General features: G+C 38.7%; 1 protein-coding gene across 1 annotated transcript; it reads left to right on the top strand.

Moving 5' to 3' along the window:
* Positions 1-24619, top strand: SLC13A1 (solute carrier family 13 member 1; the record flags this gene model as incomplete). The annotated part of the gene is made up of 15 exons (XM_082308487.1): positions 1-99; positions 1953-2081; positions 2813-2949; positions 6910-7097; positions 7703-7760; positions 7851-7917; positions 8432-8595; positions 13227-13346; positions 14603-14701; positions 14791-14892; positions 21358-21461; positions 22353-22462; positions 23138-23299; positions 24237-24374; positions 24476-24619. 15 exons carry the CDS (start codon positions 1-3, stop codon positions 24617-24619), a joined length of 1821 nt encoding a protein of 606 aa, XP_082164613.1.

Genomic DNA, 24619 nt, shown 5'->3' with positions numbered 1-24619 from the left:
ATGAAGATTCTTAGCTACCTCCTGGTTTACCGAAGGTTCCTGCTCATCGTCCTCACCCCACTGCTTTTACTTCCACTTCCACTTATTATCAAAACCAAAGTAAGTGACCTCCTTTGGGAGGTAATTATTTTGTACTTGTATGTCAAACCTGAGATTTCCAGATCCTTTCAGAATCATAGAATCATAGAATGGTTTGGGTTGGAAGGGACCTTGAATGACTTCATGATGTTCGCATTGTGGGTTTTCTTTTCTTTTTTTTTTTTTTTTTGTGTCAACTCAGAGTATTTGCATAGAAATGTAGAGAAGACAACAATTTTAATGTAAGATTCTGTGCTGGTTGCATGAAGTTCTGAATTACATATTTGCTTTCTTGTTCAGGAGATGTTTTTCTTATTTAATGTCACCTAGACTACCTTGAAAATCCTGTCCTTACTATTACATTTTGGCCACTTTTAAACAGCTCTGTATGATTGACAACGGAGATGAATTGTCAGGAAGAGAGCTGCAGTTACCTTTTTATTTGATGATGGATTTTGTTAAGTTCATCATATGTTGTGTTGTCTGATAGCAAGTGGCTGGAATCAGTGATCTGAGAAATTCCCTCTGGTTCCTAAATAGAGCAAAGGTTATGGCAGGACACCCTAGTTTTATTTTACTTGAAATAAATTCTTCTGGCATTCAGTAACTCTTGTAACAATACCCGGCTGATGAAACAGCTTTCTAAAAATTTTATTAGTGATTCTATTTGGTACAGTTCTGATGTCAACAGAATGAAATGGAATTCTCCTGTGATGTATTATCACACATGCATTATACACATCATGTGTAACAATACATGAAAGTCCAGTTCAGAAGTCCTTGCATCACAGATAGATAGTGGTTACAGAGCAACATGCTTCACACTGTCTCACATCACAGTTTCAATATTTCAGTTTCCTCTCTGAGAGGAAATTCTTGAGAAATTCTTAATGTGGTAGCACTTAAGTGAGATGAACATTTGCTAGGTGATAAATGAATTGACATTATCAAACTTCATATATAACACAAGCTTCCCCCCCCTAAAAAATGCTACCCATAGCTGACTGACTTGGATTTAACATTGTTGTTTTCCAGTCAGAGGTTCCCAGAGCCATTTCATTAAGCTATTACTTTCCCAATACAAACCATCTCTGCTGTTGTTGAGTAGTTTCATGCCCTAACCAGTGACGTTAAAAGATCTGAACCATTTTCCTCAAGAGCAGAAATATAAATCAAAACTACACGAAGGAGTTTCTAGGATTCTAGAAGAAACCAGGCTCCCTTCATCTCATCGTATTTGGCTGTGGCTGCATTTTACAGGCAGCACTGAAGTAAATTCTCCTGAAAGAACTCCTGATTTCCAGGAGTTTAAATAAAAGACACTCACTAATACTACAAGTCTTAAAAACAACAACTGTGTTTCTTGTCAGACTTGCACAACGCTTTTTATATTAGAGTATAATCCTTGCCTTATTGATGCTGATGACAAAACTTCATTGATTACAGGAGAGACAAATTTGACCTATTATTGACTGCGACTACTCCTAGAGGTTTAAAGTTTTGCTTGCAGCTGCAGAATGTTCATGATTTATGTTAATTCATGGTCTCAGAATGCTCCAGAATGACCTATATGATTAATTGTGCTTGAAGGAAAAGGCAGCTGACTTTTTTTCCACCTTTCATAAGTGGTAGAATTTAAGTAATTTTACTATCATCTCTTACAAAAAAATCTTTAAAACTATTTTATGGACTATGTTTAATATCTTAGCAGGATTATCAATAGCAGACAACAACTACCCTAAGTTCAGGTCCCTTGACTCATACTTGTTCCAAGTGGGGGGAATCTCTTTACTGACATAGCTGGACTTCTTGCAATTGTAATTTTTCTCCTGGATGATCCACTCATATTTTTGTTGGTGCCTTTTGTATTCTAGGAAGCAGAATGTGCGTACACGTTGTTTGTAGTTGCCATCTTTTGGCTCACAGAAGCTTTGCCACTGGCTGTTTCAGCTTTGCTCCCTGCCTTTATGTTCCCATTGTTTGGTATAATGGAATCCAAGAAGGTAACCCTTTTTGTCCTCTCTAACATATTATGGATTTCAATGATAAAATGATGATAAAAAAGAAATAACCGCATAATGCTGAAACCTGATGGGCTAATCCATGGATTTTCTGAGTGCCAATCACAGTAGGTCTGCCTCAAGAGTTGCTTACATGTTTTGTCCTCAGGACTTGTTTATATTTCTTTAACGTTTTTTCTCTAGATTGTGACTCAGTGCTTAGATGCCAGTCAATGGGAAAATGCTAGATAGATATAAAATATCCTTAATGTTACAGAAGCGAGATGATACACTAAAGATCCCATGTGCAAAATGCCGAGTATACATCTTCATGTCAAAGACAGGACACTAGAGATGATCATACTCTAAGTCTATGTTTAAAGTTGTTCTTTTATCTGTTGAATAGACGACTAAATTAATAAAAGCAGGATTTCATTGGTGATTTAGTTCGTATGTGAGCTGTGACTGATGATCTTAGGCTGTTCATATCATAAACCTTATTTTTCATTTTGTTTTAACACTATGCACTTTAGTGCAGTTACTCTTGCATCCTTTGGTTAAGTGAAATTAACAGTTTCAATTAAATTAACAGTTCAAATTTAAGGCAAAAACTTTTCTCAATATTTATTTCAATATATACCCTTACTGAAACTTTTTTTCATTAAACTGATAATACTAAATACTAATAGAAAGTCACCATTTAGTTAACAAAATATTTTTTGTTTTTATTTCAGGTGGCATCTGCTTATTTTAAAGACTTTCATCTGCTGCTGATTGGAGTAATTTGTTTGGCAACGTCAATAGAAAAATGGAATTTCCACAAAAGAGTGGCTTTAAGAATGGTGATGCTGGTGGGTGTCAACCCTGCATGGTATGTGCTAAATAACATGTCTTGAAGGACAATAATATTTGTGGAAAGCTATGTATTCCAGAAATAATTGCCTACTGCTTTTTCTGTAGTAGAAATCCAGCCTTTCTGCTCTACTGAAACAAAGTAGATATTTGAAATTATATGATTGATTTGTAGATGACACTTTATTATTTTGCTGAAATCCTAATTGAAAGTTCCCTGCAGTGATTCTGTTCATAACAAGGATCCTTCTGAACAAAAAATCTGATGAATTCATGAATAATGCAAGGGTCCTGTTTCTTAATGGTGGTAGTACATTACATACCTGATGCCTACAACTGAAAATCTGTGCTATGCTTATTATTAATTTGTATTTCATTACTGTTTGCAAAATTCTGGGCCCTTCCCAAAAATATAAGAAGAGTTCAAATACACAGTGAGGAAAAAAAGTCATAAAAGTAAAGATGCGGTGGGGAAGGAAAAACACATTAAGCACAATGTCTTTATTTATGTTTTTTAATTTGTCTACCTATGAAGAAAATATCAAAGGAATAGGAACTTCCCCAGCTGGATGAGGTGATGAGGGAAATGAAATCACATACTCTCTACTTACTCACTGTCAGCGTATATCTTATGAAGTGAAAACTCTTTTCTTTGCTTGCTTTACAAGTTTGCAGGAAAGCTTTAGGCCCACAGATTCATCTCTCAGCACACCAGTAAGGCTGCAGATAAGATCTATAGAGAGAGTCTGGCTTCCCAGAATACATGATGCTTATGACTCCTTGTCAGGAATCAGACAGTGACCGGAAGTAAATAGTCAGAAAAATAGAAACACCAGGTCTAAAAAATGAGATGCCTCTTAGGTGATCTAACTAATAACACCTCATGGAAATGCTGGATTATTTCTATTCCTCAGTGATTTGTCTGTCCTCATTTTAAATATCACATGTATTTTGATTTTCCCTGCATCTTTTGATAGCTGGTAGCTTTCGTTTTGACAAAATGCATTCTTGTTCAACTGCCTCCCTTTATCTTTAGCTATAATCTTGAGCTATGCAGTTTTAGTTATTTCAACTTCTCTTTTCTTGATCACTCCTAAATCCTCACCTTTTGGCTGAAATCTTGAAAGGGAGAACAGAAGTGGATGGCGTGCTGTGCTAAGCTGAACACTGCTGGGGAACTTGCTGTTGCCACATAAACCCCCAGCCAGCTGCCGAGGATACCTAGAGCAACTCCACAGACAGTTTTGTAACCCTGAGGAAGCAGTATCCCTCGTAACTATCTCAGCTCTATCACATTGTCCTGATCATGACAAAAGGATGATAAGATTATGATAAGATGATCTGTGAAGGAGAGGATCGTCCCACCTCTCAGCATCTGCTGCTTGGTAGCTGGGCCCACTGCAAAGAAGTGATGAATGCTGTACTCTGTGCATAGCCCTCCTACGCTAGCAGGAGTCCCCAGCCAGCCTGTGCACATTGGAGCCTCAGCCAGCCCAAGGAGAAATATCATTGGAGGTTTCTGCATTAGAGGACATGGGGGATGCAGCAGTGGAAGTAGAATAGCAGGAGTCTTCTGGATTCTGCATTCTTCTGGAGAAACTGGCTTGTATCAGAAATAGGGTGGCCAGCAGGACTAGGGAAGTGAGCGTCCTCCTGTACTCAGCACTGGTGAGGCCGCACCTTGAGTACTGTGTTCAGTTTTGGGCCCCTCACTACAAGAAACACATTGAGGTGCTGGAGCGTGTCCAAAGAAGGGCAACAAAGATGGTGAAGGGTCTAGGTCTTATGAGGAGCAGCTGAGGGAACAGGGGTTTTTTAGCCTGGAGAAAAGGAGGCTGAGGGGAGACCTTATTGCTCTCTACAACTACCTGAAAGGAGGTCGTAGCGAGGTGGGGGTCGGTCTCTTCTCCCTAGTAACGAGTGATAAGATGAGAGGAAACGGCCTCAAGTTCCGCCAGGGGAAGTTTAGGTTGGATATTAGAAAAAACTTCTTCACCGAAAGGGCAGTCAGGCACTGGAACAGGCTGCCCAGGGAAGTGGTTGAGTCCCCATCCCTGGAGGTATTTAAAAGACAGGTAGATGTGGTGCTTAGGGACATGGTTTAGTGGTGGACTTGGCAATGTTAGGGTAACAGCTGGATTCGATGACCTTAAGGGTCTTTTCCAACCTAAATGATTCTATGAGTCCCTAAAGGCCTTCCGTCATTTGAGCTATGCAGTCTGGTCTGCAGACTAGCAGGGAAACATGAATATGTCTATGCAACCTGCAAGGAGTAGAATGAGTAATAAAACATCGATTGTGCATTACATAGCAAAGAGTGACTTTATAGTTGAATGTAAATGAAATTATCATCCCAGGTTCCATGTAGAATATTTTTAACAACACTAAAGAGAGAATAATGCAGAAAACCTGGGGCTGAACAGGTTAGGATATAATTTATTATTTTTTAATCAATTTTAGAGTCACGCATTAGAGTACACCACACTGTACTAAATGGTCACCTGACCATCAGTCCATCAAAGGCTGGCAATTTATGATGAACAGTTTTGAAACACGTTAGTGAATGTCTTAATTTGCTTTAGTTTTCAATCCTCTTGCAAGCTGTACTAAAATTATATTTCTCCACAATGTGAACATTTGTATTCAGTGTGTTTAGCCTGACCAGTATTTTCTGCATAAAATTTTCTCCTGAAAACACAATTCTTCCCCAACTTCTATTTGAAGACCTAATCAAAAACTGTGTAAAGTTAATGGGTTTTATACTATTGATGACAATTTGTGTTCAATCAGGTCCACCACTTGCAGGTCTGCAGATCATTTCATCATTATGCCATTAAAAGTGCACAAAGAAAAGACAAGGTGCCCTTACTGAGAAAAAATGAAGTTTGAAATGTTGTTGCTGTTAGCTGAAATGAAAGGCTATGAGAGGCATTTTGAACAGTATTTTTATGTCATAAATATTGCTTGCATTATTTTGTCTTCATGTGCTGAGTAATCCTTAGTTTTGTGAAGCTTTTGGTCAAGGCTAGGCAAAGAGCTTTACAAATTGCACAAATGACTTCTCAGAAAATGCTGCAACACAACAGTCCCTCCATCCAGTTTTTCTCTCCCTGTGGTGATGCATGGCAGGTGTTTAATGGCACTGTCAACACCTTGGGACAGAAAGCCAAGAGGACTACTCTCATTTACAACTTCAAGAGATGCACTAAAAATGACAATATGTGGCCTGTATTCTAAGTTTGCTGTCCAACTTCACCAGATATGACATGGAATATTTGATTTTTTTACTGTGAAACTAGAGTCACTCCAGTCACTGATGCAATTCAGTGCCTTGCATCAGTGCAATCAATGCAATTAATGCAATTGCACAGATGCAACTCCTAGCTGTAGTAAACTTAGCATAAGCTGTGCCAAGACCAAAGACATTGTAGTGACCTTCACTTTCCCATTTAATATCAAATATGATGTTTATTGAAGCACAAATAATCCCTACACCTGTCTTGGGGCTCTGATTAAGAACTAAGTACCACTTACTGAACTGTTAATATTTCTTCCTATAACACCTGTACTGGTATCTAGAGGACTTATACCCTAAGTGATAAGTCCAGGGTTTTGACCTAGTTTGTAGAATATGAGATTAATAGCATTAGCAGTATAGCCATTTTAACTTTCATTTGAACTTCTGACATGCATGGTGCTCTTTCTTCAAAGATGATTCAAATACAATATCATTCTGTAAATAAACATTATTGCTTCTCTTTCGATTTATAATATATTCGATCCTTTAAAATATATTTCTAGTGTCTTTGATCAAGATAATTTCAATTCATAAAATTCCTCAGAAATCAATCGCAAGCTTTAAATTTTCAGTGTTTCCTACATTCAAGCTTTGTGTTGAAAAAGCTTTCCATTTATATTAAATAGAGTGGTGATAAGAGGTGTTGCTGTAGCAGCCACAGACTCTTCTCTCCTGTTCCAGGCTTACGCTGGGTTTCATGGTTAGCTGTGCTTTCTTGTCAATGTGGCTCAGCAACACCTCTGCTGCTGCCATGGTGATGCCAATTGTAGAGGCTGTAGCTCAGCAGATCACCCGAGCTGAAGCAGAAGCTGATATCCCGGAGATGTCTTGCTCTAACGGCTCCATCAACCCGGCGCTAGAGCTGGATGGTAAGCACACAGTGCAGTTTTTGTCTTTGCCCACCCTCACTCCGCAGCAGAATAAACACCACATAAAATAAAGTTGAATGGCTAGGGAAGTGCTAGCATCATTACATGCTTCATTGTGAGACTTCTCTTGGATTACTGTGTGTGAGGTCTCTCATGTTCATAAAGATTAATTAAAACTGAACAGGTGCAGAATATGGCAGTTACATGAGAGGAGGGAAGAAGAGAAGAGGCTGGCTTGTTCAGCCTAGTAAAATGTCTGAAAAGAAATATGACTACAGGTTATGAATACACTGGAGGTTAAACATTAGCAAGAGAAAAGAGCTCTTTAAGCTCTAGGGTAATGTTGGGAAAACAAATGAATCTAAACTGGTTATACACACAGCTGGATTGTAAATTAGAAAGATTTCTCCTCATCAGAAGATTCGGACTCTGGGGAATAGGAGACATGAAGGAGTAGGGCACATCTCAGCTGTTTTTAAGATTGGCACTTGTAAATGTATTCATGGGATGATGTGAAGTGATTGCATGGAATGGGACATGCTGATGGAGCCTTTCCAGTTTTGCTCCCTTAAATACTTATCTGTCTTTACATCAATGTCTTACAGAAAATATAGGAGAATGTGAAAGCAGTGACTGGAAAGAGAAAGAAAAACAACTTCATGGGTAATAGTTATTCATTTACTAAATTCTGTTCTAAGAATTCATCTAATTAGAATATCTGTTTATTACAATACATACCTTTGTTTTTTCCAGATATGACAACGATGTGGGTAGTACTGTGTGCACAATTGAAAAGGAAAATGAAAAAGAAAAGGAACAGGTACTTAAGGTGTCTTTGTATGATGCAGCTAATGTGTGTAACCTTTAGTTTTAACCTAAATCTCACTTTTATGTAATACCTAATGTGGCACAGCTAGCAATGAAGCTAGTTTCATGTGAATAAGAGATACATGTGTAGATACATATATACATACAGTTTGCTTATGTAATTATTTCATTTGTGGTTTTGTGCTCCCAATGTATTTTACACAAGTTAAACCAATCTCACCAGAGTACAAACTCTATATATCAGGTGTGTATATACAGCAGTATATACAAAGGGTGTTCTTGTGTAAAGAGTGATACAGCTAAGGAAAAGGACTTCAGGATTTGACTCTCGCTCCTTTTGTTTTGCATGAATAATTGTAGTACCACTATAACAGCAAACCAAACCACGCTGAGTACAGCTATATTGCTGGCAAATTGTCTGGCTCTTCTGGGACATGCTTGAATCCTATTTTTGTGCTTGACAATGAGCCCTTCTTATATATTAACTGGTGTATATTCTTTCTAAGCAGAACCTACCACCTGCTGAAACAGGGAGAAAAAGCAGGGAGGACAAATACAATGGGATTTTCAAAGTGATGTGCTTATGTGTGGCTTATTCCGCTACCATTGGAGGGCTGACCACAATCACAGGAACATCAACTAATCTGATTTTTGCTGAGCACTTCAATAGGTAAGAGACAATATTAAATTATTTGTATTCTTCTTAATCCAGAATTTTAACTGTTCTTTCTTGCGCTTTCACATGGCTTGCCTAAAATGCATTAGAAACCTTTGATATATTTGATTCTATTACTTTCTTTTTTGTTATTTTTTGTTAAAGAGAGAAAATGAAACTGCATGGTTGTATTTGCCTTACACTGGGAAAGGCTATAAGTGATCACCCAACATACGCAACAAGATGACCATTCTTTGATTAAGTAGTACTTTACTCTTTGAACAGCTGCATGGAAAAAGATGGGCATATCTGAGGAGGAAGACACTACTTAGCATGAATATGACAGACACTATCTGGCCTTAAAGAACTTTTATTCATTTCTAAGTACAGCGGGAGCTAAGTTCAGGTCTGCTTAGCAAAGAGCATCAGGAGACTTTCAGGAGGCTATGCTTAGTGCATTGTTGAAATGAGGAATTTAGGTCCATTAATCAAAGAAAAAGCAAATAATTTCAAACCAGTCTGAAACTTTGCATTCAGTGGAACACTTTGTTTTGAGGTTATTAAAAACATTCTTTAATATTCCTTTTCTTTTCTAAGTAGAACTACTTTGAAAAGAAAATTGGCAGATTTCATTCCAAAGCTTTTAAAAAGCCAATAGTTCTTGCTGAACTTTTTTCTTCTGCAAACTGCTCATTGCCAGAAATATTCCAACTCTAATTTTAAAATGGAACAAAATAAAGCACAATCCTTTTATTACCCTCTGCCCACTATTCTGTATTGCACATGGCAAAATGGTGAAAGACCAGTTATTGATAGATTTTCTTCCAACCTGTGTTCCATGAATGGATGAAATTTGGCTTCAGCATGCTGCTAAAGAGAACTGAAGTGGCACAGTCTGTAAATCAGCCTGCACTAACAGAATAGCAACAATGGATACGGTATGGAAATTATAACAGTGCCTGTTATTGGGGCCAAAGAACTACACAGGGCAGACTATGGCATTATAAGTCCTTCAGGCTTAAACTTTTAGACATACAAGCATTTCTGGTTCAAGCAGGCTTCACACTGAGGAGCCTAGAAGAATCCAAGATTGATTACTAGGGGTAAGAACTGTTCTTGTTCATTTCCCTGAAGTTGTAGCAAACTTGAAGAAAACTAGCTTGCAGCTGGTTTTTCAGTTTGCCTTAGCTGTTAACAATCTCTTCAAGAATGCATAAGCAGATTGCTGTTCTCTCCCTGGGTCTTCACCCTCTGCTAGGAGCATGGGCCATACATGGAGCACTGCATGTGTAATCCAGTTTTATACCCCACCAGGATTTCATTTAATCTTTACACAACCACTAAGTCTAATCCTTAACTTAGGCTGAATCTACCACCTAACTGTGCAAATATTTTTATCTTTAACTGTCTTGCTCCCCTTCTCCTTAGAGGCCTCGTTTGTATTTATGTCCTGTCTGAAGTGGGAATTGACCTGTTAGCATGACTTGGACACATTTGCAGTCTACCTTAACGGATCATAAGCATCTGAAGTAGAATAATTCAGCAAAAGAGCTGTATATACAGCATATTCCTGGGCTTCACACTCAGTGACAAAACACTTAAAATGACACTACGAAATTCCATAATCCTCATATCTTCCCAATTTCAGTATTAAATAAGTTGGAATTAGTGTTTTCTCTACTTCCCTCCTTTTCATTTGTCACATGACAAGGAAACCAGTATATCTGTGTTAGCATTGGAATCTGTGTGTTGCTGGGAACCCTCAGCCTGCTGTTAATTTAGGACATGCAATTATGCTGTGTTCCACAGGGCAGAAGCAAACAGTGGAAACGTTGATGCAATGCTAAGCATGCCTGCCAGTGAGACCATCTTCCATAAGGGCTCTTTTTCAAGACAGATTTGTTACTGATCTTCCCAGGGTCACTGTATTCATTCTTTAATTGTATGCAAAGAGACACTACAATATAGCATCTAGAATATATCCAACTGAAAAGAAAAAAAAAAAAAGAAAAAAAAAAAGAAAGGAAAAAAAAGAAAAAGAAAGAGAAAAAAAAAAAAAAGAAAAAAAAGAAGAAAAGTATTGGCTAACACACCGAGTCGTGTAACCAGCTAGTAGGCTAAGCATTAGTCTGCTCACCACTGCCTGTAAGATACCCAGAAGCCTTTATTGGCCAGGGAGGCATCAGTGAGGATGAGACGGGTTGGTCCTCACTGCTCCCTGGAACAGATCCTCCGTGATGCTGGGTCCCTTTCTTCTGACTCCATATGTTTTTCCTTTGGTATTTTACCCCTTTCTGTATTGGTGTTTTTCCTCCTGAATCCTTCAGGCTGGTGCAGATCTCCATGTGAGTTATCTCACATCTGCAGTTTTACCTACCTAATCTTACCTAGTTCTGTTGTAGAGACTTTCTCACAGTTCTTTCCCACATGAAGCAGTTTCTTCAGCACTGCAAGACAAGGTTCACAGCTGTGCCGTATTAGAGGAGGGCCGTGGATCCTAGGAGTACAGGCAGCTGCACCCCAGGGCGAGGGGAAGGCTATGGAGAGATTAGAGAGAGAAAGGGTTACCAGACAACACTACGTCAGCAAGAAAACTGAGTTCTCCTATGCTTGAGGAAGAGTAAATCCTACAACGAAACCTTTGGTTCCCCAGTCAGGCTCACTGACAGATAATGCAATTTCCTGAATCCTATTCTGGTAACTGTCTTTGACCTTCCAACATGAAGAACCAAACTTTGCCAATGTTATATTCTTTTCAAGCTAAGCAATTCTCTAAACGTCATAAAAGGAATAATATTATCTAGATTTGTTCTATGAGCCAAAGTTGTTGACATTTGTAATGTGTGCCTGGACAGAGTTTATTGTTATTGGCACTGAATCACTGTAAAATGAGGATTATTAACATCAATCACACTTTTTCATTTTCCAAAGGATATAGGTCTAGAAAATAAATAGTTCCGTGTCTCCTGTCCATCCTTGCCTCAGGCAAGACCCATGGTAACTAATCTAACAGTAGCACATAATCCAACCAGCAATATATAATAGATCATTATTTAAATCATTTAAATTGATCATCCAGTCTACCTAAAGAATATTTGCTCTGGAGATGAAGAATACCTAAGTTTAATATTAAGATTTCTAGAAATACTTACATACATATTCAGCCCTGCACAAACTTACTGTGAAATCTGATCACAATAAATTAACATTTTATAATGGAACTGACTCTTTAGTATAAAGTTTTCAAGAGCTTGTTTTGTTACTCAGTTATGGAATTATCACACATACTTCAGGAAAGGTCATAAATACTTTAGCAAGTGATAAAATGCTAAGTCATTGTTATCCTGATGTCAGTTTCCTATATTAGAATTCATACATTCAAAAACTGATGTGGCTAATCATGTAATAATAGCTAAATAGCCACATAATCAGTATATTATATATAATAGCACAATGCCATTTCTTGTTTCAGTTTCACTGTCTCTTCACTATGTATAGTTGCAATTTAGAGCATCACCTCAAGAAGTGGGTAGGAGTTTTGGTTCAGTTCCTGCTGGCACTTTAATTGCAATTTATGTAAGCATCATAATAAATATAGATGAATCCTAAAATTTGCACAATGCTTGAGAAAGCATTTATAATAAACATTTACTGCCTCAAAGACCTATGTGACCATCAGAATTCCTTTTTTTCTAGCAAGGCCTGAAATACAAAAGATGATTGGCTAATAATAGGAAATGGTCATTACAGTCTCTGTCTGGACATTGTAATTTCCTTTCCATCTGATTTTTGCACCAAGGAGGAAGGCTGTTCAAGACGACTAGAATTTTCTCATTTTTAGCTTTAAAAGCTTTCTCAGCAGAGCTGGAGGAGCTCAAAAGAAGAATAACTTCTGTTCATAAAGTAAACTGGAAAACAGGATTCCTTTATCTGACCTTTTTGCCCATCTGGCATCTATCTCATTCAACAGTAAATTCATTTCTTTCAGAAAACCAAAGCTTATTTCTCCTTTTCTTAAATGCACATGGCAGGGAGAGCTCTGGTTGAATGGTCCACATCTGTAAACAGTAGATTAAGACAGCCTCAAAGAGACAAGGTGACTGGAGAGATAATCCACCTAACAAATGAACATTCCCGCCTTTCCTGGAAATTAGTAATAATAATTTTGGTTTTAATCAGTTTTGAATCCCTTATGGAACCTTAAACAAGTCTCGATGTTGTCTCCACTGTTGTCTTCTAAGTTCATTGGAGCTTGTTCATTTTGAGTATATTTTCTTATGCTAAATTCTCCTCTCAAAGAACTGCTTTTCTTCAATTTCTGTTTCTTTGTAGTCCTAATGGTCCTTAACGCTGTGCATGGCCCATCCTTGCCTACTGCACTCAGATTAGATACACCTAGATCGGTGTCAGATCCCCAGACCTGTTTCTGATCCAGTGCTCAAATAACTGGCGCAGATAGTTCCTGTAGTGGTCATGATGATCAGGAGCAGGACGGGAGGGTGAGGGAAGAGGACACCGGAGGCCACCTCATCCTGAAGTCAGCTGCCAGCCAGGAGCGCTCTCTTGCAGCAGGGCTTTCTGGCACTTCTCACAAGTCTTCATTCGTTTGCAAAGCTCAATTGAATAATTTTTTTACTTTCATCCAGACGTTACCCAGCTTGCCAGTGCATCAATTTTGGATCCTGGTTTATCCTTTCCATCCCCATCACAGTTATTATTCTACTGCTCTCCTGGGTCTGGCTCCAGTGGCTTTTCCTTGGGTTTGAGTAAGTAAATGTTGTAATCAATAAAACTAAAGGTTGATGATATAAGAGGTACTTGGTACCAGGAATAAATATTGCATCTAAGTTTACCAGGCTCAATGTAAGATAATGCAGCAATAAGATAATGCAGCAATAAGATAATGCAGCAAAAAGGTAATGCAGCAACAATGATTTTGCATCCTTGATTAGTATGGCTGAGTCTCTGGATGGGACAAGAATTTTCTAAAATAAAGATCCTTGACTAGTCAGCCCAAAGTGAAAAATCCATATCACAAATAATGATACCCATTCCTTCAGAATATGCAGACATCACCATTAAACAGTGCATGTGTACAAGACACAAGAATACTGAAATTTTATACATTTTGATCTAAGACTGGAATATTTATAGTCAGGATGTTGCCCTTTGCTTGAGTCAGGGGATTGGATTGAATACTTGAGCAATATCTGTGTTATAAACTGGATGACTATATTTGTAAATGTGAAGTAAAAAACTTCCGCTTTTCCAGAATTTACATGTGGTGGTATGGTGGGGTTTTTTTCCCCTCAGAGCTTGTGCTTTTAAGTTTTTGGAAAGGACAATACTTCTTTTGGGCTGATTCTTCAACGCCTTGTCCTCCATGAGTTCACTAACATCTGCAGAGATAAAAATGGGGTCACCTGTCTTCCACAATTACATGGCTATGTATGGCGCAAGAGATGAAGAGTGAGACTGTCTACTCTTAAGCAGACTTAAAATCATCCCACGGTTACCACTCCATATGTGAACATTTATTGTTTCATTTTTCTGGATTGTTTCAATAATGTTCTTTTTAACACCGTGTAAGGGTCTTATCCAAGAATGAAAACCTAGCTCATACTAAATAGTCTGCTGATCAGTGTGCAGGCTACTCATGCAATACAAGCTTTTTCATTACAAAACAAAGTAAAGCAAAGTCATAGACAATTTTCATTAAATATCCAGGTTATGTATTTGATTGTTTCAGTTAGTTGCCATGATTAAAGTTTCATCCTTCCTGGGCGAATGAGCTAGTCAATAACAGGACACATTTTGCTGCTGCCTCCGTCAGTCTCCCATTGGGCTTTGTCAATTAATTCCAATATGTTCAGTTTGGTGTGTGATAATTAAAGGGAGATACTGCATTGTAAAGTGAAAATTTTACTTTTGTAAAGTGCTATTGGTAACTGGAAAGGTTGGACCTTTTTTTTTCTGTATACACTGTTAATTCATTGTTCAATATTGCTAATCTATGTTCCAGTTTTAAAAACATGTTCAAGTGTGGCAAGAAGAAAACAGCTAGAGAAGAGGCCTCAGCACAGGTGATTCAGGAGGAGTACAAGAAGCTTGGACCAATAAGGTATGTCAAACTATAAATCTGCAAACAAGAGCGAGTAAATCCAAGTGCGAATTCAGGAAAATGCATAACCCATTCTGTTTCTGCTATAGTTACCCAGAAATTGTTACACTTGTCCTATTCATTCTAATGACCCTGCTGTGGTTCACCAGAGAGCCTGGCTTCATCCCAGGATGGTCTTCACTTTTCCCAAAGTAAGTAGTCTTTTTGATACACAAGTTCTTGTCACAAGAACTGTACTGTCTTAACTACATACCTTCTTTTCTTCTCAGTTTAAAAAAATAAGCTGGAACAGGCTGCCCAGGGAAGTGGTTGAGTACCCATCCCTGGAGGTATTTAAAAGACGGGTAGACGTGATGCTTAGGGACATGGTTTAGTGGTAGACTTAGCAGTGTTAGGTTAACGGTTGGACTTGATGATCTTAAAGGTCTTTTCCAACCTTAACAATTCTATGATTCTATGAAATATTCCAAGCTGAAGTTGTTGAAAACCTCTGTAGTGTATACAGAATAGATAAACTCCAGCAATTTCATAGATGTATGTGTGCAATATCTGAAATGTGCTAAACACATTACAGGATAAAATAAAGTGCCTCCTAAGAAGGATTATGCTTAGTTTTTAGACTTGATCCAGTGAGGGAGAAGGCACAATGACTAATGTTACAGTATCCTACTTCCTCATCAAATTTGTAATTTCAAGAATAAATCTTTAGTTAGAATTTTTTAATCTACTGCCCATAGTGACAGACACACTTGTATGCATACAGGTCAACATCCCCTGCTTTGACAGCTCTAATTAATGATATAAATTACTATCTGTTCATACATAACTCTCTCAATGTCACAGTTCATCTAACCACCAAAAAGCCAGGAACTATTCAGGAACTATTTTTTTTTGCCTTCTGCTGCAGCTTGGTTTTCAGTCCCTTCCCCAGGATCACCTAGAATTTTTTCCCTACGAAATTGGTCACTCTTGCAAGAACTTATAATACTGTGATATCCCCTGTTCCTTTGCTGTAATTGCTGTAATTTCAGTTCTGTTCTGTGATAAAGGTCTGAGTTTTACTCTGGAGTACTGGAAGTGGTTGCAGGATTGAGAGGAGCAGGACTTTGTGCTGTTTAGGCCCTTCTGGATTTAATATTTGTTACTGGATGGGTCAAAGGCCAGTGCTGGACTTGGATGGTAATTTTCCATTTTGTTTTCCTGTGTGTCTGACATAAATGAAATGTGAAAATACATTCATCATGCCTCCTCTCTTCAAATATACTCCCACCATTCATACACACACACACACACACACACACACGCACACGCGTGCACACCAGTGTTCTGCCAGAAAGTCTGGTAGGGGATATCACAAGGAATAATTGTAGCCCTCTGAAGATTTAAAGTGCAAAGCAAAATTATTTTGTGAAAAAATAGCATTTAAAAGTGCAATAAAAACTAAGATTGTTTTAAAATTATTTTTTCATTACCCAAAAAATTGCAAAAGAACATTTTTTACCCTTATAACAGCAGAGCTGGTATCATTGTCACATATGAAACACTGTATTCTTGAAGGGGTTTTGGAGTGTTGACCTAATCAAGCAATCAGCCAGCTAAGCAATCAGGCTGGCTTTGTTTCTCTTTCTGCTTCATATTAACATTCAGTGCTCATCAAGCACCGTTTAACGAAACACATGTGATACTGGAAAACAGACATTGTAAACAACCTTTCAAATTTGGGACTTACGGCTCAAATGGATAATTTCAGCCCAGAGATCCCCATTTTCCTATTTGAAGTGGTCTGTTTACTGTTGTCTGAGGATTTTGTTCACTGGCAGGGAAAAGCAGAATATTCTCATAATAAGTGTGGTTCTGCACGGGGATGTTACTTTGTGGATGCCCTCTAATGTTTTCCTTGGAAGGGATTGCAAGCACGTGTCATATCACATTAGGCTGAATCATGTTATAATTTGGGTGAGGTAACCTGGAGAGAAACAAAGCTTGTGTTACTGCCTAACAAAACCTTTAAGGGGAAAGAAAGCATTTCTTACTATTCAGACCTTGCCAATTTAGATAGCTTTAATTTATCAATCAATCAATTGCATTAATTGGCATAAAACCAGGCAATTGGGTGTTTACTCTTCTGAGCAACAGAAAACTTCTCCTGCCAAGATACATGAGTGGGGCAAGGAGCCAGCACAGGTACAGCTGCAAGTAGTAGTGAGCCATCTTCTGTAAAGAAAACAAAGAAGCAAACAGGTAAAAGAACTCGAAACCCAAGAACTGTGGTTCTGTCAATGGTTTCATCGCACTCATCACTGTGATGTCCAAGAGGCTTCTAGCAGTGCATGAACTTCAGCTTACGTCTTGTATCACGTGTTCCCTAATGCCTCTGTGTACAAAATTGTTCCGTGTTTTGGATTTAAGTATACTGATAGGCATGGGCCCAACATCCCTAAGTTTATTTTACAGGAAACAACTGTAAGGAAATATTCTCTGCCCTTAGAAATCTAATTTCTTATCAGAAACCTGATAGTACTTATTTTGCACAGAACCTTACCCCACAGTCTCAAGCCAGCCTCAAGGAAGTTCTGTCGCCTTCACAGATGAGCTTTGTCCTTAGGAAATCTGAAATGTCAGAGCTACAGGTGGCTTCGAGGCCCTCCATGGCCAGTGAGTGGGTCCTACTAGATATGATTCACGCCACTCCCAGGGTCTTAAACCAGACAGGACCATCAGTTCATTTATTCTAACATGCTGAAGATCAGAGGAGCTACATTATTCTGTGTTAAACCCGGTATAGATTTATTTTAGTAGAACATGAATTCCCAGAAAGCAACCAGGGTTGATTTCAGGGTGGCAAAGCACAGGTTCCTCAGATTTTGTGATTTACCGCTTTCCTTGATAGTTTGTCTTGGTGGATAATCATCTCTGCTGTCAAACTAAACAAGACAAACTTGCACCTTGTTTTCTGTCTGAATATAGCTTCCAGCCATCTGTTTTTGTCTTTCCCGGCTGGATTAAAAACTTTTCTGTAGTAGGTTCTTTAAGGATATATGTATCTGGTTTAATTATAAAAAAGCTTTGTTTTGACAAACTAAATGGAATGCTCAAAATTTTGCTTCAAGAAACAAATTCCCATCAGTCTCACCACCCATGTTCATGTTCCTCAGCCCCTTGTGTGCATCCTCACAAGTTGCTGAACACCCCTTTAGAATAAAACCACTGATTTTTTTGAAATCCCAGCAGCAATACTGGTATTTAATGATGATACCTCCCCACTCTTTAAGGGCTACTTTTTGAAATGTCAGCCAATTTTTAATCAACATTTGTGCTGTATCAGTATTGAGTAGAGCTCATTTTTAAGCAGCATAGATGCCTTTCAAATATACATTAACTTTATCAATTAATTTTTCTTAGGAAAATTTTGTAAATCTATTAAAGACTAATCCTTTACCGTCCTCCCCTGAGCCCCTGTTAGCTCCCTCTGGAGGCAGAGAGCAGGGTGTTTTAATAAATGGTGCATAACACTACAGAGAGCAGCACAGGGTAAAACCACCTGTTTCCTCCCCATCTGATGACAGCACAGGATCACACATCATTTCTGCTACAGCAGTTTCCTTCCATGACCTGGCCTGATTCCAGGCTGTAGGGTATTAACTTCAATTAGAGAAGTTTCAGGTTGACCTTTGGCCAGGACTTTATGAACCTCATAAGAAACAGAAAGTTCAACACTGGGCCGCAGCTGATTACAGCTGATGTATGCAAGGTAAGTTACCCTCACGCTTCCTCAGATTATTGCCTAAGTGTATTCTTTCTTTTTTCTACACGGTTTACTCCTTTCTTTACTGCCAACACAAGGCCACTATGTGCTTTTGCCCACAGCCCTGTTCTCTACAATGATCTCAGTTGGAGTCATTGTGACATCTCCTTAATCAACAGCTTTTTTCTTCCTTACAGGACAATCAGATTTGCAGTGTTACAAGCAGGTAGATGTTGTATATGCAATTGTATTACAGCTTGGATAAATGGACTTTGAAAAATGTTCATCTCAAAATTTGATAACAATTGAAAAGCTTCTGTTTGGAATGGTGACATGTGTGTCTTCATAATAGTATGACTAATGGTAGGATGTTATGTGTGTCCTGACCAGGTTTTCTGAGAATGGTGATTTGCATCAGGAATACTAAGTTTTTGTGAGCAAAAAATTGCACCTTCCTAGTTCAACAAGGGGAAGTGCAAAGTCCTGCACCTGGGGAGGAACAACTCCAGGCACCAGTACACACTGGGGGCCACCCAGTTGGAATGCCAGCTTGGTGGAAAAGGACCTGGGGGTCCTGGTGGACACCAAGTTGAACATGAGCCAGCAATGTGTCCTTGCCACAAAGAAGGCAAATGGTATCCTGGGCTGCATTAGGAGGAGTGTTGCCAGCAGGTCAAGGGAAGTGATCCTTCCTCTTTGCTCATCACTGGTAAGGCCATAACTGGAGTGCTGCATCTAGTTCTAGGCTCCCCAGTATGAGACACAGACATACTTGAGAGAGTCCAAGAAAGGGCCACAAAGATGATTAAGGGTCTGGAGCATCTCTCCTATGTGGAAAGGCTGAGAGAGTTGGGACTGGTTAGCCTGGAGAAGGGAAGGCTGCACGGGTATCTTGTCAATGTTTAAAAATACCTGGAAGGGTGCAAAGAGGATGGAGCCAGGCTCTTCTCAGTGGAGCCCAGTGACAGTGCGAGAGGTAATGGGCACAAACTGAAACATAGGGGGTTCCTCCTGAACATCAGGAAATGCTTTTTACCTGTGAGGGTGACCAAGCTCTGGCACAGGTTGCCCAGAGAGACTGTGGAGTCTCCATCCTTGGAGATATAGAAAAACTATCTGGACATGGTCCTGGGTAACTGGCTCTGGGTGACTCTGCTTGAACAGTGGGGGTTGGAGCAGCTGGCCTCCAGAGGTCCCTTCCAACCTCAACCACTCTGTGAAGGAGCAGCTGCCTAGAAGAAAGTGGCAGCATAAATTGTTTCTGTATCTAAATCTTGCCTTCCTTCAAAACTGCTAGCAAGTCTTAAGAGAGGGCAGGATAGGATCCTAGAAGAAGAGATTTTCTGCTCTTTAGACCCAGTGCATCTGGCCCTATGTTAAAGGTGATATATAGGCAGAACCCTCTGCCTTAAGAAACCATAAAAAAATAATAACTTGCTTTTTAGAAGTGTTTTCTGTGCTAGCAGACAATAGGAAGCAGGAGACAGAGTATATTAGAGAACCCTTTCAACTTCTATGGCAGCTTCATTTTGTGACAGTGTTAGCTAAAACTATGCTGGTTGTGGTGTCAATGTGCTATGCATATTAAGGTTTTTTTGAATCTCACCTAACAGTGTTGTTAAACCAAAGGGATCTACCAGATTGTACAATTGTAACATGTAACTGGGAGATGATTTTTCCTTTTCAGTGAAAAGCCCTGGTTTAGTATAAAACCTTAAGCTGCTGAGAAGATCTGCTAGGAAGTTATGCTTGGACCTACTGTAGCTGCATGAGAAAAGCATATGGTATGAGGCTGAGAGGACAAATATATTGCTATATTGGTTCAGGAAAACTTACAGAAGAACTTACAGAAAATAGAAAAAAAATAATAACAAAGCTTAAGAAAATGTTGGGTTTAACTTTCTTCAGCAAAATTCTTATCCATTTGAATGACTATCTTGATTGAAATAAGACAGACTGGGATATGTCACCACCTAACTGTGTAACAGAATCAAATGGATGTGTTAAAATGGCCTTAGAGCTCAGCTTTGCGCTTTACCTGATCTTGGGACTACTCTGTACAAGTTAGAAGCATATTGGATCAATTTAAGAAACACTTGTGCAAGCAGCTCTCAGGCACTGGAAATGACCAAAATAAACATGGCCTTTGTGTCTATGACCCTAGTAGTAACAGCCATAAGAGGATGATAGTAAAGCTCTGCTGCCTTCTCTGAGCTACAAAAGCATCATCCCTTGTGGGTATGCACAGTGCTCTTAAGGCCTGTTGGACAGAGCATATTAAAGTTATTAAATTTATTATTGAACTGTGAAAATTAGTTGTTTAAGCATCAGCTATTCCCAAACATTCCCCTCCCCCAGCTTATTTCTGTGTGACAAAATAACACATGCTTACTCAAGATACTTATTTATGAATTTAGAAGGCTTGCATCTAATATTTCCACAGATGCGGGGAATTGACCTTGGCTGGCTGCCAGATGCCCACCCAGCCGCCCTCTTGCTCCCCCTCCCTAATAGGATGGGGAGAAAATAAGGTCAAAAAGCTCGTGGGTCAAGATAAAGACACAGAGATCCCTTACCAGTTACCACCATGGGCAAAACAGACTTGATTTGGGGAAAATTAATTTAATTTAATTTAATTGCCAATTAAAAAGAGTTGAACGGCAAGAAACAAAGACAAAAACTAAAACACCTTTCCCCCACCCCCTTTCTTTACAGGCTCAACTTCACTCCTTCATTCCTGACTCCTCTACCTCTTTCCACTGCACCAAACGGCATGGGGGGTGGGGAATAGGGAGTTGTGGTCGGTCCATAACAGATCCTTTCTACCTCTCTATCCTCTTTCTCACTCTTTTCCCCTGCTTCTCCCGACTATATATGTTTATATGTTTTTTTCTTGTTAACTTCTCCTTAGGTATAAAGGCTATGCTACGGATTCAACAACTGCCTTAGTGATAGGTCTCCTCTTCTTTATTATTCCAGCAAAAACATTTTCTAGAACTTCGAATGGAGAAAACAGTTGAGTATATTTTGATGTGGATTTTACTAGAATAAGGTATCTAAGATGCAACCATAAGTATAACTTATTGCACTTGTTAGAGGAATGGTGTTAAATACTAATGTTACAATCTTAATACAGGATAATATCTTACTGAGATATAAAGCATTCCTGGCCTGGAAGTCAGTGCCAAAACTTAAGCAATGTGAGCAGCAGGAGTTAGTGCTGTGCAGGAACCTGCCACTTGCAGCCCACTGCTGCTAATGGAAACCACCTTTCCACTGACTGCAATGGGCTTTGAATGGGACTGCACAGGGCAGGGTTGCGTCTATTTTTTGAAAATGTTACTGCTTATTTAAGGTAGTTTATAAAATTTGACATGGTAAAGGAGTCCATTCTCATTTAATTTTTCTCCTTCAAAATGGAATTTACCCTGATTAAAGTATACCTCTGGCTTGTCCTCTTTAGGCATTCAATTCTGCTGCTGAAATCAATGAGATCTGGGGGTTCACAGAGAATGCAAGATCAGAACACAAATGAGTCTAAATAAAGCAGCATTTACTCAGCAATCTGTCTGAATAGTGCAGTTTTATTGAGTAAATTAAACTCATTGATATCCCATAGCTATCTTCCACATAGGGAAGGAGGGGAGAGGGGCCAATGCTCCGCTGGTGGAAACCGTTGCAGCTCTATTGTCTTCAGGTCGTGACAGTTTTCACCAGCTAAGGGTCTGTCCCAGAAAATGCAAGTTATTCACGTCAAAGATTTTCTTCATGTTATAATGATGAGATTTTGCCTTCGAATATTTCCCAAGTACTTCCTCAGAGAGATCATTTCAAGATGTTTTTCAATGTGTTTTTAAATGTTGGTGGAGGTTTTGGTTTGTTTTTTTTTAATTTTTTTTTCTTTAGCTGGTATTGGTTACACTCCACTGATTACTTGGAAGGAATTTCAGTCATGCATGCCCTGGGAAATAGCTATTCTTGTTGGTGGCGGGTTTGCACTGGCAGACGGCTGCGAGGTAATGCAATTTATAGAAGATACTGAACAATTAGCATGCCCCACATCAGGAGCAATTAAGACATGCAGTGAATACACCATTGTTCTCTTGTTTTAGCAAGTTATTCTGTAGCAATATTGAACACGATAAATGTGACGAATATTCAAGACATTCAGAAAGCAGGGTTACAAAAAAAGGCATTTACTTTGTCTTCAAAGACTATGCACAACGATGACTACTGCTTGTTATTTAATTTAAACCTGATGGCGGTAGGAGCTGTGGAGACACACTGTTTCCAAAGCCTTAGGGTTAATGTCCCATGTCACTGAGGTACCTCCCATGTGGAGCCCTGCTGGCTACTCCAGTAAATCAAGCAACTTTGGGCCCAAACTCTGGTTATGAAGCCTCATATATAAATATTTTTCAATTTTCTGATTATGACTCCTCTAAACATCTCAGAGGTGCAAATATAAATAAGTGGAATATGGTTTGCATGGGTTCCTATAGGATACCATTGAATTAGAAATATGTGCTTTAAAACATGTTGCAGGAATATGGAAAATATTTCAGATTTTTTCTCTTTTACATAAATACTTCATAATTAACAGACAAGTAAATTCCTGTTCTATACCATTTACTAAATCTTCTTTTCAGTGATTTGTAAAACATAATCATGTTGTCATATTCCTTTTGCAGGTTTCAAAACTTTCTGAGTGGGTAGCAGCTAAATTGGCCCCTCTAGGATCATTACCCTTGTGGCTGATTATCCTGATATCATGCCTTATTGTCACTTCAGTAACAGAAGTGGCCAGCAATCCAGCTACCATTACGATATTTTTGCCCATACTGTCTCCTTTGGTGAGTATAACACAGGTTGTTTTTAATCAGAATCTGCTCTATCATCCGTGTAGTAACACAGCTGCTCAAAGAAGCAGTTTGTAAAAGTCTCCATAAAATACTTCATGCATTTTTTTTTTGCTGTGTTGTGTTGTGCCTTGGATATTTGGGTGTTTTTGAGAGCTTTCTTACAAGATATGCTGAAAATTCAGTAAAATTAGGTAAAAGTTCAACACTCAAAAATCGATGCTGTTATTCTTATTTGCGAATAGTCAAAGCACTTAAAAAGGACAGCTCTCTTAGTGTTTCTTCAGGACCACATCTTCAGCGAAAATGGTTAACACTGCAGCTTTCAAGCTGCCACCAAAGACAAGAGAGGGCTAATAGATGTGCTTTATATGTAATTCTCATTTCTTCTTTCCTTAGCTCAATTGTGTCCTTTCTTCTCATCATCTTTATCAAAACAATCGGTTCTTTCTTCTTCAAAACTTACTGATCATCTTCTAGTAGATTTTCCTCTTGGCCAGCCTAGACACATACCAATGCCCTTTCCCTCTCTTACAAAGAAACCTCAGTCCTCACTTCATTGAATCCCTCCTATGTATTATATACAAATTCAACTTTATCATCTTTCTTGCAGTGTTTTGCTTTTAGTGCTTGTGCAGTGCCCACGCTCTTTGCAATAATCTTATTTTATGGACTCAAGTACAATTAGAAAACACCAGGCATGAATTTAAAGTTCAGTAGCTATTCTACACTAGAATCACCTTTTCCCCTCTGAAGCATTCCCAGATACAATCTTAAAAATTAGTTATCAATCAGAAAAGGTTATTTCTCACTATTTAAACTGGCAGTTCTGTTCACAGTTCACTTGTGTTTATATAATCAGTTTGTATTTATGTATTTCATTTGGCAAATGTGTCCCTTGACAGCTGTTCTCTCTCTTATTTTATGATAGGCTGAAGCCATTCATGTGAACCCACTTTTCATTTTGATACCTGCTACCTTGTGCACTTCCTTTGCGTTCCTCCTTCCTGTAGCAAACCCAGCCAATGCCATTGTATTTTCATATGGTCATTTAACAGTTATGGACATGGTGAGTTTTAAGCAAAACTTCCTAAAGGGGATTTTTAGCATTTTTAAAACTTTCTTCAGTGTCTTCATGTGAGTTTCTGCTTTCTTCTTCCTCTCCTTTAGGTGAAAGCTGGTCTGGGCATTAACATCATCGGAGTTGCTGTAGTTATGCTTGCAATTATGACATGGATAGTGCCTATATTCGATCTCTACGTTTACCCAAATTGGGCACCAAATATTTCTTCTACAAATAGCACTGGGCTGTAA

This window comes from Platalea leucorodia, assembly GCF_965183815.1.
Source record: "Platalea leucorodia genome assembly, chromosome: 4".
Classification (NCBI taxonomy): Eukaryota; Metazoa; Chordata; class Aves; order Pelecaniformes; family Threskiornithidae; genus Platalea; species Platalea leucorodia.
Note: the sequence above shows the minus strand (reverse complement) of the source record. Positions and strands in the feature narration are given on the sequence as shown.